Source organism: Pseudocercospora fijiensis (assembly GCF_000340215.1).
Source record: "Pseudocercospora fijiensis CIRAD86 unplaced genomic scaffold MYCFIscaffold_2, whole genome shotgun sequence".
Classification (NCBI taxonomy): domain Eukaryota; kingdom Fungi; phylum Ascomycota; class Dothideomycetes; order Mycosphaerellales; family Mycosphaerellaceae; genus Pseudocercospora; species Pseudocercospora fijiensis.
Genome location: NW_006921533.1, coordinates 2,804,013 through 2,820,111, shown reverse-complemented (window position 1 = coordinate 2,820,111; position 16,099 = coordinate 2,804,013). Strand labels below are relative to the sequence as shown.

General features: G+C 49.3%; 5 protein-coding genes across 5 annotated transcripts; 4 read left to right on the top strand and 1 right to left on the bottom strand.

Annotated features, from left to right (window-relative positions):
• Positions 1-4,094: 4,094 nt before the first annotated feature.
• Positions 4,095-6,731, top strand: MYCFIDRAFT_88199 (uncharacterized protein; the record flags this gene model as incomplete). The annotated part of the gene is made up of 2 exons (XM_007925154.1): positions 4,095-6,416; positions 6,472-6,731. The coding sequence occupies 2 exons, from the start codon at positions 4,095-4,097 to the stop codon at positions 6,544-6,546; spliced, it is 2,397 nt and encodes a 798-aa protein (XP_007923345.1). The 3' UTR covers positions 6,547-6,731.
• A 778-nt stretch (positions 6,732-7,509) lies between these two features.
• Positions 7,510-8,987, top strand: MYCFIDRAFT_81840 (glycoside hydrolase family 61 protein; the record flags this gene model as incomplete). Its single annotated transcript, XM_007924608.1, has 4 exons — positions 7,510-7,631; positions 7,685-8,410; positions 8,615-8,828; positions 8,880-8,987. 4 exons carry the CDS (start codon positions 7,510-7,512, stop codon positions 8,985-8,987), a joined length of 1,170 nt encoding a protein of 389 aa, XP_007922799.1.
• A 43-nt stretch (positions 8,988-9,030) lies between these two features.
• On the bottom strand, positions 9,031-10,106 carry MYCFIDRAFT_206644 (uncharacterized protein; the record flags this gene model as incomplete). The annotated part of the gene is made up of 4 exons (XM_007925153.1): positions 9,322-10,106; positions 9,274-9,290; positions 9,090-9,242; positions 9,031-9,059 (listed from the first exon to the last, which is right to left on the bottom strand). The coding sequence occupies exons 1-4, from the start codon at positions 9,393-9,395 to the stop codon at positions 9,031-9,033; spliced, it is 273 nt and encodes a 90-aa protein (XP_007923344.1). The 5' UTR covers positions 9,396-10,106.
• On the top strand, positions 9,335-11,065 carry MYCFIDRAFT_88198 (uncharacterized protein). Its single transcript, XM_007925152.1, has 2 exons — positions 9,335-10,752; positions 10,807-11,065. Exons 1-2 carry the CDS (start codon positions 9,470-9,472, stop codon positions 10,910-10,912), a joined length of 1,389 nt encoding a protein of 462 aa, XP_007923343.1. The 5' UTR covers positions 9,335-9,469; the 3' UTR covers positions 10,913-11,065.
• Positions 11,066-11,212: 147 nt separating this feature from the next.
• Positions 11,213-15,928, top strand: MYCFIDRAFT_81838 (uncharacterized protein; the record flags this gene model as incomplete). The annotated part of the gene is made up of 7 exons (XM_007924607.1): positions 11,213-11,387; positions 12,405-12,540; positions 12,662-12,723; positions 12,802-13,020; positions 13,417-13,461; positions 13,515-14,545; positions 15,104-15,928. 7 exons carry the CDS (start codon positions 11,213-11,215, stop codon positions 15,926-15,928), a joined length of 2,493 nt encoding a protein of 830 aa, XP_007922798.1.
• Positions 15,929-16,099: the final 171 nt, after the last annotated feature.

Here is a 16,099-nt window from a genome sequence, read left to right as displayed (position 1 = left end):
CGACGATATAGTATAGAAGAGTAGTATCTTAGTAACCTACTTAGTATAATATTTAGTCCCTAAGAGACAGACGAGGAAGAGATAGAGTTAAGGGCACGGAAATCGCAGGTAGACACCGTATAGACCGCTACTCCGCTAGCGAGTAACTAAGCTGCTATAGAACCCTCTAACTCCTATACGCTATATATAAATATAGTAAGAATAGCAGGGCGGAAGGCACCTATTAAGAGCGCCGAGGCTCTAGTAAAGAGGAAGCATACCGCTAAGGATACTACGACTAGTACGAAGCCGGCTTTATAGCCTAAGCCGTTATAAAGGCGCAAACTAAGGAAGGCTACTACAATATAACGCAATAAGTCTAATATATAGACCGACGACTAGGAAGTATCTGTTAATAATGCTCTATAGCCTCTAAGTATTTAGGTTGAAAATACTTAGTAGGATACTAAGCAATCGCAGGCTATAGCTAGTACTATACGCAAAGCCGCGGGTCGACCTTCGAAGCCGACGCCTACTCCGAATATTGTTATAACCTAGCAAAGCGATTATCGTAGCTATATCTTCTATAATACTATCGTTATTTATATAGGCGACTTGTCTACTATCGAGAAGGCTTTACAAAGCTCTAGTAACAAACTAAGCTATTAGGGTGCACTATAAGACCCTATAATACACGATACTTACTAGAGTAGCTGTTTAGTTAGTTTGACCGCTTTAAAGCATACTATAACTAAGTAAGAATTAGCGCTAGACTTTAGTACCGCCGACGACTAGAGAGATAGTATTGCGCTATTAATCCTTTCCTATATTTAGGATAGACGCTCACTTAATATAAAGGTTAAAGAGTCCTTTATTAGACCTGTATTGTCGCCTATAGAAGTAGTAGAAGCGGCTAAGGTATAGTAGAAGAATAAGAAGTCCTCGAAGGACGACAAATTAAGCGACTCGGATAGCGACTCTTCTATAACTACTATAACTTCTTCTAATAAAGACCTTCTACCTTCTAGTTACCGTAAGCGTAAGGCAAAGCGATAGAAGAATAAGAAGAAGCGCAAGAATGCTAATAATAAGACAAAGGAGGCCTATATTGCCGAGGTTTCTACTATCTACGATAAGGCCCTAGAGATATTTAATTGCACGGATAAACAGTATTCTAATGCCGCTAAATACGACGCTATTTGTTACTATATAGACGACGACGGCTTCTACTACATTATGCTTAGCTTATATATAGAAGAATAGGGCCGATTAATTAAGGTAAAGAAGGCTATAAAGCATAACTTGCCTACTAGACTCGTACGAGATATTAAGACAGTATATAAGGAGGTTACACGCTTCTAGAAGAAGGACAATAAGGCGGCGAAGAAGATAGTAGTTATTAATAGTAATCTAGTATTAACTCTAACACTAGCGGCTCCGCTAATACAACAACCGCCGGCAATAGCTTACTACCCGTTTCTTAGTCCTTATAGCTATCTAATGCTACCGCATATCTAGTCGCTATTTGCGTATGCTCTACCTGCTCGAGAACTAGCTAATTTGCGCAGTTTACTACCGCTAGTTAGTATTGCCGCAGTACTAAAAGAGCGCTTAAGAGTAAAGGAGTATTGCAAGTAGTTAAGGCGTACGAATACGGACATAGCGGACGTTATCTATTAAGCCGAGATTAGACTTACTTTAGGCTATTAGACACTAGCTAATATTAAACGCGCTAAGCTTAACAATAGTAAGTTTAAAACTGCTGTTCTATAGTATAGATTAAGAGATTAGATAAAGGCGGACTTGAAGCAATATCTACGTGCTATAGAGCATAATATAGTCGGCGAATTAAGTAATACTAATGCTAAAGAGGAGGAAGTAGGTAGTAGTAATGCAACGACTAATAATAACGAGTTGTAGGTTATTATAGCTAAGCTAGCTTTAACACTTTAATATAGTATTCTAACACCTACAACCGTTAAAAAAAATCTGGCTATATAGGCGGCGCATCTTTAGATAGTATAGATAAGCACAGGTTATATAGATTAATTAATATCCTTCGAAAGTAGTACATTCTAACTATACTATCGATGTTAGTAATGCTAGAGACTAATGTCGGAAGTCGCTCGGACTCGCTTCGCAGTGTCGGCGAAACTCTCGGCTATACCTGCGGCAAAACTCTACTAGCTTTATATACTAGGAACACTATATAACACTGTTCTCTCTATATAAATAAGGGCGGCATCTTTCGGGATAATGCCGTCGGTATATTATAAAAAAAAATGAAGTTAATCGGATGCGTAGTTGTTTAGTAATGTAAATAGGTTAGCTAGGGTCGGCTTATAGACTAGATATCGGACCTCTAACGCTAGCTTAAGGGTCGAGCGACTTTACGAATTCGAGGAAATTCTATAGTTAGCTTTATAATATAATAACTACATATCCGATTAACGTTATCTTTTTTTTATAATGCACTAAATGCGCTAGTTTATATAATAGGAAAATAATTAATTAGTAATAGTTAGTAGAAGCAGATACGCTAAGTAGCGTAACCGAATTAGGCGGAACGCTAAACTAAGCTCGGCGGTTGCCGAACTTCCGAGCTAGCCTATAGATATAGCTTAGCGCTAGCTCTAATATATTAGCTATAACAACAGCGAGCAGGTAACGACTATATAATAGTCGTATCGACATACTTTTTATATTAGATTATAGTATAGAATAAGGGCTTTCCGATAATATAAAAAGTATATATAGAAGTGTGTTATATAGCTTATAAATGCTAGTATAGCTTATCTAATATATAACAGCTGCGGAATATTGCTATATAATTATAGCCTTTATCCTATTTCCGTACTATAAACCGTAGGAACCCTTCGAACTTCTATTACTAGTCCTTCTTACTATACTTCGGTATTATATTAGCGTATAATCGAACCTAGTGTTTAAACAAGTAGAAGGTCTTCTTAATAGGGTTATAATTAGGCGAATATAGCGGTAGGTATAGTAGAAGGACGCCCTTCTACTTATATATCTCTTCTAAGTGCTTCCTGCTATAAGTACTATAGTTATCTATTATTAATACCGATCGTAGCGCTAGGTGTATCGCTATTCGAGGCAAGACGCGACTCTTTATCTATAATACGAAGTTAGCGGTCTTTATACTGCCCTATTTAATAAGCGGCTCTAGAAGCTATCTATTAACGTCGTACGCCGGTAAGAGACTATATCGCTAACTATAATATAGGTGCTTAATATCTCGCGCCTTCCTACCTCTTAGTACCTATCCTCGAGTCCTTAACGCCGTTCTATCGCTTATATACGTCTCGTCGCAATATACTAGCTACTACGGCTATAACTTCTATATCCTCGACTTATATATTAACCTAGCGACTAGGTCGCGTTGCTTAGCGTAGCGCGATAGCATCTTATAAGTAAAATCCTCGCTCTTTAGAAGGCGCGAGATAGTAGAGGTCGAGAACTACTCGCTATAGCGATATAGTAATAATAACTAAACCTCCTCGTACTAATACGACGTCCGCGATAGCAACTTATCTACTACGAAGTCGCGTATATATAGCAGGACTACGCGTAGTCTGCCTACCTTCCTCGGCCTTATAGTACTACGGTTATAGAAGCGCTTTATAATCTTCTAAATTAAGGTACGCGACCCTTTATACTATCCGAGTAATAACTCTACTACTTTTAGGCTAGCCTAACCCTTCTTTAAGAGATATTCGATAGTATTGCAATCTTAGGTAGTAAGAGGCGCTATATAGTCGGATTGGCTTCGAAGGGTAGCGCTAGTACGATATACGGTCGATTTCGAGGAGGTTAGTTACGCTATATAGCGCTCGATTGTAGCTATTAAACAATACCTTAGATACGTCTATACTATGAGATTTGAGGCTTCAAAGAGGTGGAAATATATTAAGATGTCTATAGATGGATTTACTAGGGATTTTAGTAGCGGGGTATCGGCGGCAATCCCGACCAATTTGCATGGGAGAATATGCTTTGGAAGACCACCAAAGCTTGTCCGTCCGGAGTAGTGTGACCTCTTCGTCTTCCGTCCCTCATCGGACATTGGTGACGGCACACACAGCAGCCTCAATATGAGGTTCGGCACAACACTGGAGCGAGCAGTGTATGCTCCGTGGAAGGACAACTACATTGACTATGCCAAGCTCAAGAAGCTACTGCGTGACGACGATTCGGTGCCGTCTAGCCCCAGCACCGAATCCCGCTCCAACCGCTGGACCGACGAGGACGAGAGCAAGTTCGTCGACGAGCTGGTGAACGTGCAGCTGGAGAAGGTGCATAATTTCCACAAGGAGACCTACGAGAAATTACGCGACCGCACCGCCAAATGCGAGGCCAAGCTCGACAGCATTGCTGCACCGGAGCACGGCGCCAATGGCAACGGCAATGGCAGTAAGAAGCCTGTGCCCAGCGAGGAGGAGAAGACCAAAATCTTGAACGACGTGCTTTCCGAGCTTGACCATATCACCAAAGAGACCAATGAGCTCGAGAAGTACAGTCGCATCAACTACACCGGCTTTCTCAAGGCTGTCAAGAAGCATGACCGCAAGCGCGGTGCTTCATACCGCGTGCGCCCATTGCTGCAGGTGCGACTGGCTGCGCTACCATTCAACAAGGAGGACTATGGCCCGCTGCTCTTCCGTCTCAGCGCCATGTACAGCTTCGTGCGCAACTCGCTCGAAGGCGGCGACCAGGCCAACAAGGCCAGCGAGAATGAGGAGGGCAAGGAAGAATATACGAGCCAGAAGTTTTGGGTGCACATGGACAACCTGCTGGAGGTCAAGACCATGATCTTGCGACATCTACCCGTGCTTGTATACAACCCACAAACTTCCAAGGTCGCCGAGGGCCACCAACCGGATCCGTCCATCACCAGCATTTACTTCGACAATCCCGCCTTTGAGCTCTACACTCACAAGGTCGACCGCAGCGCAGGCTCGTCCTTGAGACTTCGCTGGTATGGGCAGCTCAATAACAGACCGGAGATTTGGGTCGAGAAGAAGACCGTCACTGAGGACGAAAGAAGCCACGAGGCTAGGTTCACCACCAAAGACAAATACGTTCAGCGTTTCATCAACGGCGAATACCACATGGAAAAGCAAATCAAGAAGCTGGAGGATCGTGCAGGTCCGGAGAGCAACGAGCTGAAGGGTATGAAGGATGCAGTGGAAGAGATCCAGGACTTCATCAAGACATACGACCTGCAACCTGTTCTTCGTGCCAATTACACCCGTACAGCTTTCCAGATTCCAGGCGATGATCGTGTCCGCATCAGTCTCGACACCGATCTAGCTTTTATTCGCGAGGATGCCATTGATCAGGATCGCCCGTGCAGAGACCCCGATACTTGGCACCGCTCCGACATCGATAGCAACGAGATGGAGTTCCCGTTCTCCTCGATCAGGAAAGGCGAGATCACCCGCTTTCCATTTGCCGTTCTCGAGGTGAAGCTGCGTAATTCGCAGGCCAAAAGGAGCGCAGAATGGATTGAGGACTTTGTGAACAGTCATCTGGTCAAAGCAGCGCCTCGCTTCAGCAAGTTCGTGCACGGTGTCAGTACACTCTTCGAGGATTATGTCAACACATTCCCCTTCTGGTTGAGCGACATGGAGACAGACATTCGCCGTGATCCCCAGCAGGCTTTCGAAGAAGAACAGGCCAAGAAGCAGAAGGAGATGGACGATGAGTTCGCCGTGGGTTCACTTCTCAAATCCAAAGCAAGTATTGGCAGTCCGGCACAGCGAGGTGAGCGTCGCGGCACCGCCGTCCTTAGTCCGGTCGGAACGCCTGCAGACAGCTCGTTCAAGCGCACGCCAAGCGACACCGACACTGCAAAACTTTCAACCTCCAAGGGCAACACTGCACATGTCGCGCCGACTCAAATGGACGATGTTGTGGAAGAACCAGACGATGATGAGACCGGAACTCACACGCAGCCCACAGGCCGAGAAACCTTGCCAGGCGGTCTGAAGAATCTTTTCCCCGGTTTTAGCACGAGCAAGTATGCTCAAGCCAGAAGGGCGAGGACCCAGCTTCCACCAGGAGTTTCTGAGCCCAAGGAGTGGATAAAGGACCAAGGCCCAGTCAAAGTCGAGGCCAAGGTATGGCTTGCGAACCAGCGAACATTTATCAAATGGCAACATGTTTCCATCCTCCTGGCCTCGCTTTCTCTCGGTCTTTTTAATGCTGCCGGCCCAGATAACACGGTCGGCAAAGCTCTTGGCATCGTCTATACTCTTATCGCCGTTTTTGCTGCTGCATGGGGCTATTACATTTACATGTGGCGACACAACCTGATACTAAAGAGGAGCGGTAAGGACTTTGACGCTGTTGCTGGTCCTGTCGTCGTCTGCGTTGGTCTCATCATGGCACTGTGTCTGAACTTTGGCTTCAAGGTGAGTCCAGACTGCGTCAAATCAGTTCTAAGGAATTGCGCTAATATCTTGATAGTATCGAGCCGTTATGCAAGAGCGCGAGAAGCAAGGTCCCCAGTCACTCTTAATACAGAGCGGCTACTTGCAGTGAAATGTTTATTTGTACATCTTAGATATACACTGAGCAGGATTTGTATAATGGATGACAAGCGGCATTGGCAGCGGCTTGGTACATCCAGATGAACTGCAGCAGCCAGATTCGTGCGTGTGTCGGAGCGCTTCGCAGTCGCTCGTTTGCAGTCCCAGATAAATTGGCTGTCAAGAGTGATGTGGGCCACGTTCAAACACTTGGATTTCTCAGAATTTCTAGGAGCTCACCGAGAACTTCCGGACCTGACACGATCAACCGCAGGTACGACTACGTCTCCTCCGCAGTCTCACTCGCACAGCATGCGAAAGAGGCGTGAAAGGAGGTGTTTCAGCTCGCAAACTGGCGCCGCCGCCATATCTACCAAAAGCTCCGGTGTCATTTCATGCAGGTACACGCTCATGCATACCGCGAGGGAGATCTTCCAAAGTTGCGACATCTACCTCCGACGACTTGGCTAATTCTTGTTTGTTCTGCGGTCTGGCGCTCTGTGCAACGCATCAATTTGAATCCATTGGAGATTCTTGTCTGCCGCTTCGCTTGAGGGCTGCTGAAACATCCTAGCAAGGCTTGGCGGGGGACGAACGGGTGCTGCGTTTAGGAGTCTTGATCTTCGCAATATCAGCCATGTGGTGATGACGGGAGCGTTTGTGTGCGTGCATCTATCGCGTGTTGGAGGTCCAGATGTGGGTGTGCTGCCGATTGTTGTAAGCGCCTCGTTTCTGCTGCTAAAAGACTTTCTTGTACCTCCACCAGCTGACCTTTTCTCCTACAAGCCCGTGGTTTCTTGTTCAATACTCTTACCTTGCTTGCTGTGCAGCATTTTCGTTAGTCTAGTTGCCAACTTACACTCTTTCGATGAGAGGTATCCTGGTGATACTTTGATCCATTCGTTCATCCCCGTTGCAACAGGAGTACGGAAAAAAATCGATAGAATCGATAGCAATAGTTCGATCAAAATTCAACATGTCTTTCGTCAAGATAGTCTCGGCCCTGGGATCGCTGGCTGCATTGGTCTCTGCCCACGGCTATGTGCAAGGCGTGGTTGTTGCTGGTACATACTATGAGGGCTACTCGCCATCTTTCCAGTGAGTCGATCAGTTCTGAAAATGTAATTCCGAGGTTCTGACACTCTGCACAGATATCAGAGTGCTCCAACTGATGTAATCGGTTGGAGCGATCCCGAGAACTTGAGCAATGGATATGTGGCTCCTTCTGCTTTCGCTGATCCAGACATCATCTGCCATCTCGACGCAACTCCAGGCGCCATCTCTGCGAAGGTTGCCGCTGGCGACACAGTCGAGTTGCAGTGGACCAACTGGCCAGAGAGCCACCACGGTCCAGTGATCGACTATCTGGCTAAATGCTCTGGAAGCTGTTCCGAAGTCGACAAGACCACGCTGGAGTTCTTCAAGATCAGCCACGGTGGACTCATCGACGGCAGCGCTTCTCCTGGAAAGTGGGCATCAGACCAGATCATCTCAAACAACAATTCCTGGGCCGTCACCATCCCTACTGGAATTGCAGCCGGAAACTACGTCCTTCGACACGAAATCATCGCTCTCCACTCCGCCGGTGACGCCAATGGTGCTCAGAACTATCCTCAGTGCATCAATCTCGAAATCACTTCTGATGGGACTGACTCGCCTGCTGGTACATTCGGAACAGCGCTCTACAAGGAGGACGACCCCGGTATCCTTATCAACATCTACACCTCGCTTGCCACTTACACCATTCCTGGGCCATCCCTCTATAGCGGCGCTGCATCGGCCCAAAGTCAGACTCCAGTCTCAATCACCAGCGATGCTCCTGCAGAGACAGGCACTGCAACTTCTTATCTCATAGCCAGCACCACTGCTCCAGCATCGTCGGCGGCTGCAACCACTTCTGCCGCACGAGCTTCTGCATCGAGCAGCTCCTACGCCGAGCAGACATCTGTCCCAGCCAGCTCTGCTGCTGATGCCAAGGCCACTGAGGCGTCTTCCACTTACGTCGAGTCCGCCGGTGCTGCTGTTACGGTGACTTCGGAGTGCACGACAACCATTATTGCCACTGTTACTGCCTATGATAGTGAGACATCTGCGGCCGCCAACTCCATTGCTCCATCCGCCACAGCAGCTCCCGAATCTGCTATTGCCTGGCTCGTCTCCGCAGTGCCCTCTGAGGCTCTTACATCGACCATCCCAACCACGATAGTGCCAACTGGGACCGCTAGCGGCGCTTCACCGACCGGATACTCCAGTGGTGAGACTGAGTGGGGCTCAAAGCCATCGAAGCCATTGCCTGTTGGCTGGACCTTGAAAGACTTGCTGGAGTGGGTGGCATACTTGATGAAGCAGAGCTGGTCTGGCAAGAGACATCACGCCCGAGACTTCTCTGTGGACGAGGAAACTGCTGCCATCTATGGCGAATACGAGCCACCAGCTCTGCCATACATCCCATAGATGGCACAGCATTGACGAGGCTCGTTGGTGGCCGGTGTACTGCTTATACGCGGGATTTGACATTCTGCAGAACTTCACTTCTTCTGATGATGTATAGATGACGATCTTGTATGATATAGGCAATGCACAGCGCTTGAGCGCATGTGAAGGACTCGGTCAATTGCCGATGAATTGCCGATGAATTGCCGTGCCGTGCTGTGCCGACTCGGCCTCGGTCGTCATGAGCTTTCAAATTGAAACTAAACATCGACATCGCTACATCGACATCAGAAGCACATGCGACAACTAGTGGCTATGCTGTCGCTCTACTAGACATTCCAAGGTAATAACACACTCGTTTCCATACTCTCTCTTGAGCTGTAGGATTAGACGTGTGGCACGCGTTGGACTGATCAGCAGTAACCGCATCTTATCGCGCCTCGAGTTACTACTGAGTCCGTCTTACTCTCTCGCCCTCACCGATCACCCCTCAGGACTACAGTATGACGGGCTTCGGCGATGCTGGCGATGCGAGTGCAATTCCGTCTACCAGTGTTATCCCGCAGCTTCACCGCATCCTGAAAGACCTTACCGATTCGCCATATCCCGTCTTGCTATCACCCGAGTCCCAGAAGCGCGCTTCAGTCGCACTGGTTATTCGAGTTCAGCCGTCATATGCGCATTGGCCCGAGTCAGCTGCACCTCAGTCCCCAGCTCAGAAAGCAGACAGCATCGACTCATTCTTCAGTCACGATTGGGTTCAGCATGGTGAGCCAGAAGTGCTCTTCATCAAGCGCGCTTCACGAAAAGGCGATCGGTGGACTTCGCACATCGCGCTCCCTGGCGGAAAGAGAGATCCAGAGGATGCAGATGATCAAGCGACTGCCGTTCGAGAGGCATTGGAAGAAGTTGGTCTGGATCTAGCCGAGTATGCTATCCCGTGCGGCAACCTTCCTCAGCGAATGGTCACTACGCACTGGGGAAAGAAGCCTCTGATGGTACTCTGCCCCTACGTCTTTCTCGTCACTACGCATGGTCACCCCAAACTCAGACTGCAGCCCACCGAAGTCGCCGAGACCCATTGGGTGCCACTACGCAGTCTGCTAGATCCTGCAAACCGTACTGTCGCCTTCGAAGATGTCTCGAGTCGCATGGCAAATGAAGAGACCGGAGTCAAGAAATGGATGCTCAGCGTCATTCTGGGCAAGATGTCATTTGCCGCTATCAGTCTCGAGCCGACAGATTCACTGTACAGCATCGAGACTCCAGTCGACTATGCCCACGAATCACTGACTATGTGCGACAAAGTCTGCTCCACCGCGACCAAGATCGCAAAATCGGACGTCTTCAACCAGCTTCAATTACCTCGCAAGTACTGCGCACTGCTGCTCTGGGGCCTCACTCTCGGCGTTGTCAGCGACTTCCTCGACCTCTTCCCGCCGCACAACGCCCTTACTCTCTGGACCTATCCGACCTTCACACCGCTCGACGTCCGTTTCGCAATCTGGCTGATGACCTACAACTTCAAGGAGCGCAAGCGTATTGAGCTGCAGTCCGGTACCGAGTTCAGCTTCCGTGGTATGAGGCCATCTTTCGGAGGCGCATCAGAGAGCGGTATCATGAGAAAAGTGGTGCCTATTTCCGACGTTTCCGAGTCGACTGTCTTCGTGGAGGGACCAGGGGAGAACGAGCGCGTTGATGAGACTGGTCTGCATGGGCTCGGCACTGGCATGGGAGCAGGAAAGGTCGCAAGCAAGAAGTCTGCAGTTGCGACTATGCTTGAAGGGTTAGTTGAATCTCTTGCGCAGCTTTTGCTTCCCAAGATCACTAACCGGGGTAGGTACTACGACATCGTCCGTCGCGCTGTCGCTGTTTCGTTGGCTGGTCGTGCCGGTGTCGCTGTGGGTCTGGGAGTACTGCTGTACAAGAAGTATTGGGAGAATTAGAGCAGATCTGGGCAAGGGGTTTCGGCGTTGGTTACTGGAGATATGCGCATGAGGGGGTCGGGTCTTTGCGTGTGCGCCTACTGGCATAGCGACGGAGAACTGCCTGCATATTAGAAGAGAATGATCCCACAAATACGAATGCATAAATTATACAAATGTCGCCATCGCCTCACCCAGAATATATTATACTGTACCCTCCACGTCGGGTTTGGTGGATTGTGCCCATCAACAATTAGCGGAGTTGAAGCTATTGGGTGAGTTCACCTTGGAGATCTTCCCTCCATAGTTGACTTGATCACCATGCTACTGGCGTCGAAATTGACATCTCATGGTATTGTGTCATTCTCGGAAGACGGCGAGAGAATCGCAGAGCAGGATTCTTTGATCGCATCTCTACGTTCGGAATACCAGAATCTCAGCGGCACGAAATCAGATATCGAACAGGACCACACGACCGCTCTCGAAATCCAGCAGGGTATGCAGTCGACGATTGAAGGCTTGAAGAAGCAAGTCGAAGTCCTGGAAGCTCGTTGGAAAGGCTGATGTCAGCTGATATGGAAGATATGAACGCGAGAACGCACTTCCACAGCTCACCGAAGACACTTTCTCTCCGTGCGTGACTTGATCATCGAGCTATTGGTATCGAAGCTAGGATCTGACGATGGTATACTAACTCTCGGGAGACGAGGAAGCGAGCAGTCGCCCTTGGTCACACACACCCACCAGTTCTTTCAATATCCTTTTTCTTACTGAGCTTGCAGAGTACAATCTAAGTTGCACACGATGGCTGCTGCCAAACAGAGAAGAGAGCGTGAGATGCCTCAAGGAGTTCTCAGACTTGTTATACTTCCGCATCAAGCAAGCTTACAATGCTCCCACAGTTCGTTCTTGCATATTTTGAATGTGTGCCATGGGGGAGAAGGCACAGAGGCGAGAAGTCTCCTTTTCTCACGCATTCGTTTGTGTCCTTCCGATGGCAGTGTCTAGACTGTGCTTTTCGTGTTTAGTCTGGTCTTGCTTCTAGATTGGAGTGAGTTGGGGGTGGTTCACACTACTGATTGCTTGCTTTCAGCGTGCGGAATGGAATGCGAGCTCATGGGATCGATTCCGTTATGTTTGGTGGTTGATTCATGATCGAGAGAGGATGGAGGTGAGTAGAAAGCAATGGACGTAGATGAGATGTAGGCCACTGCTGATTGCCCCGACCGCACCTCCTCTCGTGCTTCAAGCAGGCATCTTATTGAAGAACTCGCACACTCGCATTTTCTCGTTCATCGCGCAACACTACTGCTTGATGACGCTCTTTCTAGTAACCGAAAATCCGTCGGCTCGTAATGTCAAGGCATGGAGACACTACAGACTAGGAGCGGACGCGCGACTGATATTGCCGATGGTCGACGCGACTCCTGCTTGCAAGAGCTCCTTTGGCTTGATATACAACGACCGATCATAAGAATGGACCGCAAACAGCCGTAATTCACGTTTGCTGTAGCGAATGCTGGTCGGCAATTCATGAGCTGTCAAGAGATGGGATCAGGAGCCAGCATCTGGTTTGAAGCCCACTTCTTCGACATAAGTGGGATCAAGTACGAGCGTGCTGCAACGAGATATGAGACGCGCGCCATACGGTGAGTGAGAGGCGAGGCGAGGTACTGCATAAGCCACAGAAATATGCAGAGCGCGCGTCGAGCCCGGATCGAGTGGGCCAAGAGTTATATAACAGAGGCATGAATGAATTCTGGCCTGCAGTGGACACTACACACGCTGTCGGGTATCGTATGCAATGCTGTCGAAAACTACTTCCATAGAATGTCAGCGCTTCGCAAATCGGCCTCCGGTGGAGATGTGTTACACATCCCGAAGAGCAGCTCTAGCTACTATTTTCACAGACTCGACGGCATCAGAACTCACACGGCGCAACTGCCCCCGCGCGACTCGAAATCTCCCTCTTTCACTCACGCCCGATGCTCTTGATTTCTGTTCGGTTCTCAACAATAGGAAGCACAAGACCGCTCTTCATTGTCGCATGTGGAGCAAACGCATGAATCTGGCCTATTTAGGAAGGAAGTGCTGCTCGTTCACCAGTAGCAGAGGCGCTTCCGACGCTTGTGAGAGCGGTCATGGCCCATGCGTTTCCAGCCTCCTTCCTGCTCTGTATTTATTCCGAACTCCTTGGTCTCTTTGTAATCCCACCTTTGATATGTCAACACCAGTTCAGCGTTTGCATTCTTCTTTACTTGCTCAACTTCCACAACTTAAGACGATCATTGTCCTCAACCCCCGAATACCAAAGGGCCTTGCGCTCTTCAATATGGAGCGCAGGAATTGCCCTTTCCCGATGGCCTTGCCGCAAGATTTCGTCCAATACACTAACGATGCTGGCCATCACTCGTACTCGCAACCTCTCTTTGAGGTTCCACAAGACTATCATTATACCCAAGACGACTACAGCCAACGCAATAGCCACACACGAGAATATCAACACACTCAGACCGATGATCTAGCTGCCCAATCTTGGGCCGAGCTTGATCAATATCAATCCAATCCAGGTTAGTGCTCACCACATCTGTAGTTGTAAAAAATTGCCAATTGTGAACGGCAGAGCGGCAAGGACTTTGGCGAAGCGACGATGAGAATGCCAGCAATACTCGTACAGAACTTGCGGTCCTAGAAGCAAGGTCGCCATGGGCGGAACTCGCACGCGCCATGCAAGAGCAATCAGCATCGATGCAGAACTCCACTTCGGGGAGCTCTGGAGCTTTCAACTCGCTGCAGGCACAAGCAACGCCTCAGGCCGACTTTGGCTGGGAATTTGCAGCAGAAAGCAAGACTTACGAAGCACAGCAACATTTCGAAGCACAGCAAGATTTCGAAGAGCCGTCAGAAATCACATATACACAAGATCAGCCTGCTGCTATTCAGGGACCTGCCATGAACTTCCCATTCGGCACCCAACTTGGCCAGCACTCCCTCCGGCCGGAAGCCATCACCCAAACGTGGACCAATTCCTCGATGCCTCTCCTTCCATATAATGTAAACGCGCAACTCCCTTTGCCGCCATTCGATCCCTCTCTCGCAGGTTCTTCACTTACCAGCTCACCTTCGGCCAACTTGCCACGCTCACTGCCTTCGCTACCAGCCCTGTCCTCAAGGAAAGCTCGACGAGGAGGAAAAGGTGAGCCAATGCAACAATCCACATCGGCAGCTTCCATTCAGAACAGCCAAGTAAGCGTGCGCAAGATCAGCGGTCCTCGCCACAGTAGGGCCAAGGATGACTACTCAGTGGAGGCCTTCCGTGGGCTCACCGCGGCTGAGATCCTGCTCGGCGGCAAGGATGGGATTAGGATCCAATCTCACGACATTGATGGACCAGTGATCCTCAAAGTGGCTGAGTGCTTCACGAACGAAGAGATACATTACTTTATCAACCGTCTACGAGACCAAGAACGATTAGAGGCGCAGTCCTACGGCTCGACCACTAAGCGCATTACCAACTCGCTCAAGGCCTGCGCGCGGGGTGATGGTTACACTTCGAAGGCAGACTTGGATGAGTTCGTCCAGGTTTGGCGTGACCTACGCGTCGAGGAGTTTGCCAAAATTGGCAAGACTGGGAACGCTGTGATTCCCAGAAATGTACCAAAGATGAGTGCTCATGCAAAGGCTCGTCAGGCGAAGGGCAAGGGAAAAGCTGCATTGGCCGATGAATGAGCAGATGCAGATGCCGGGCAGGCTTCTTCGAACTCCAATTGCAGCCTCTCGAGCTTCATACCACGAGCATGGTCGCTCCAAGCCATGGGTGCAGTTCCTACACTTCAGCTCCAGGATCTGATGGCAGTCAATCGGCTACCACCTCTGACTTGTCGGCGCCAATAGCTTTCAAGAGTCAGGCCTATGAGCTGGGGCCCGCGCGTGAGGCCGAGCTAACTTCTGAGGGACCATCGGTGCAGCAGCCTGATGATATCTAGGAGATCGCATCAAGCTGAGCGAGTGGGCCTGGCACGTTTCATGGATTCTCTACTACCAAATCTCTCACGCATATAGGCGTTCACAAAGTTCTCATACCGAGCTCTTCCTTTCGTAATGCTCGATATTTGATTAGCGCGGAGAGCAGTCCGTTCGAGGAACCACACTGACGTAATTAATGCCTATCGCTGCTCTACATTCAATGCGCAATCACCGTTCGATGTACAGTTGTTTTTCAACGCACCAGCACCTGTCGATCCATGGGCGGCATTCTTCTCACAAGTGCCATTCAATCCACAACTACCATTCGACCCACAACTACCATTCGGCCAAGATCTGCCATTCGACCAACTTACCTCAGAGCAATTCACCCACCCATCGACGCTGTATCCTCAGCCGGCAAGTCTGACTGGTTCTAACTCCTTTCCGGCTGGCTTACTGAGCACATCGTCTCCACTGGCACCTCAGCCATCCAATCTCACGCGGCTGACAGAGCGCGGTGAGCCGACGCGACGGTCCACCTCAAACGCCTCGTCTCATAGCAAAAAGGCAAGCAGAGTCAGAGCGAATGGGTCCAAGCGCTACCCCCGGCATCTCAGAGACACGGACGACTACAAGGTGGAGGCGTTCGATCAGCTCACCGCCACTGAGATTCTTAATGGTGGAAATAGGAGAGTCAGGGTACGATCTCATGAGATTGATGGTCCTGCTATCATCAAGGTGGCCCTTGAGCTCTCCAACGAGCAAATCTATGCTTACGTCAATCGCCTCCTATGCCAGGAAGGGTTCGAGCCGAAGGAGCGTACGAACGGGCTCAACATGATCACGAAGCGTATCTCGAACTCTCTCAAGGACTGGACCGCGAAGGAAGGCTTTGTGTCCGCGGCAGAGGCGAACAAGTTCATGGAGGATTGGCGGGAGCTTCGCATTCGGAAGATGGCCGGAATCGGCATCACTGGCAACGCGATCAACCCCCGAAACCCGCAGAAGATGAGCGCCAATGCCAAGGGCCGACAGTCGAAGCCCAGAACTGGCCTTGCACCGGCTCAGTAGACAAGCGTGCATGAGAACAGAGCTGCTTGCAGAGAATGAAGAAGCTCAAACGACAAGCAAAAGCCCATGCTGAGACGAAACACCTCCTTTGTCGGCACATCGAGGAAGTGAGTTGCTCACAGCCTTGATGGCCTTCTCATTTTGCCACACATAAACAGGACAGGCTTCCCC

Bases quoted from the DNA above. Each gene is read 5' to 3' on its own strand.
- MYCFIDRAFT_88198 (XM_007925152.1), top strand. From the start codon at position 9,470: ATGACGGGCTTCGGCGATGCTGGCGATGCGAGTGCAATTCCGTCTACC. The intron at 10,753-10,806 runs GTTAGTTGAATC...TAACCGGGGTAG, and splicing joins GTTGCGACTATGCTTGAAGG to GTACTACGACATCGTCCGTC.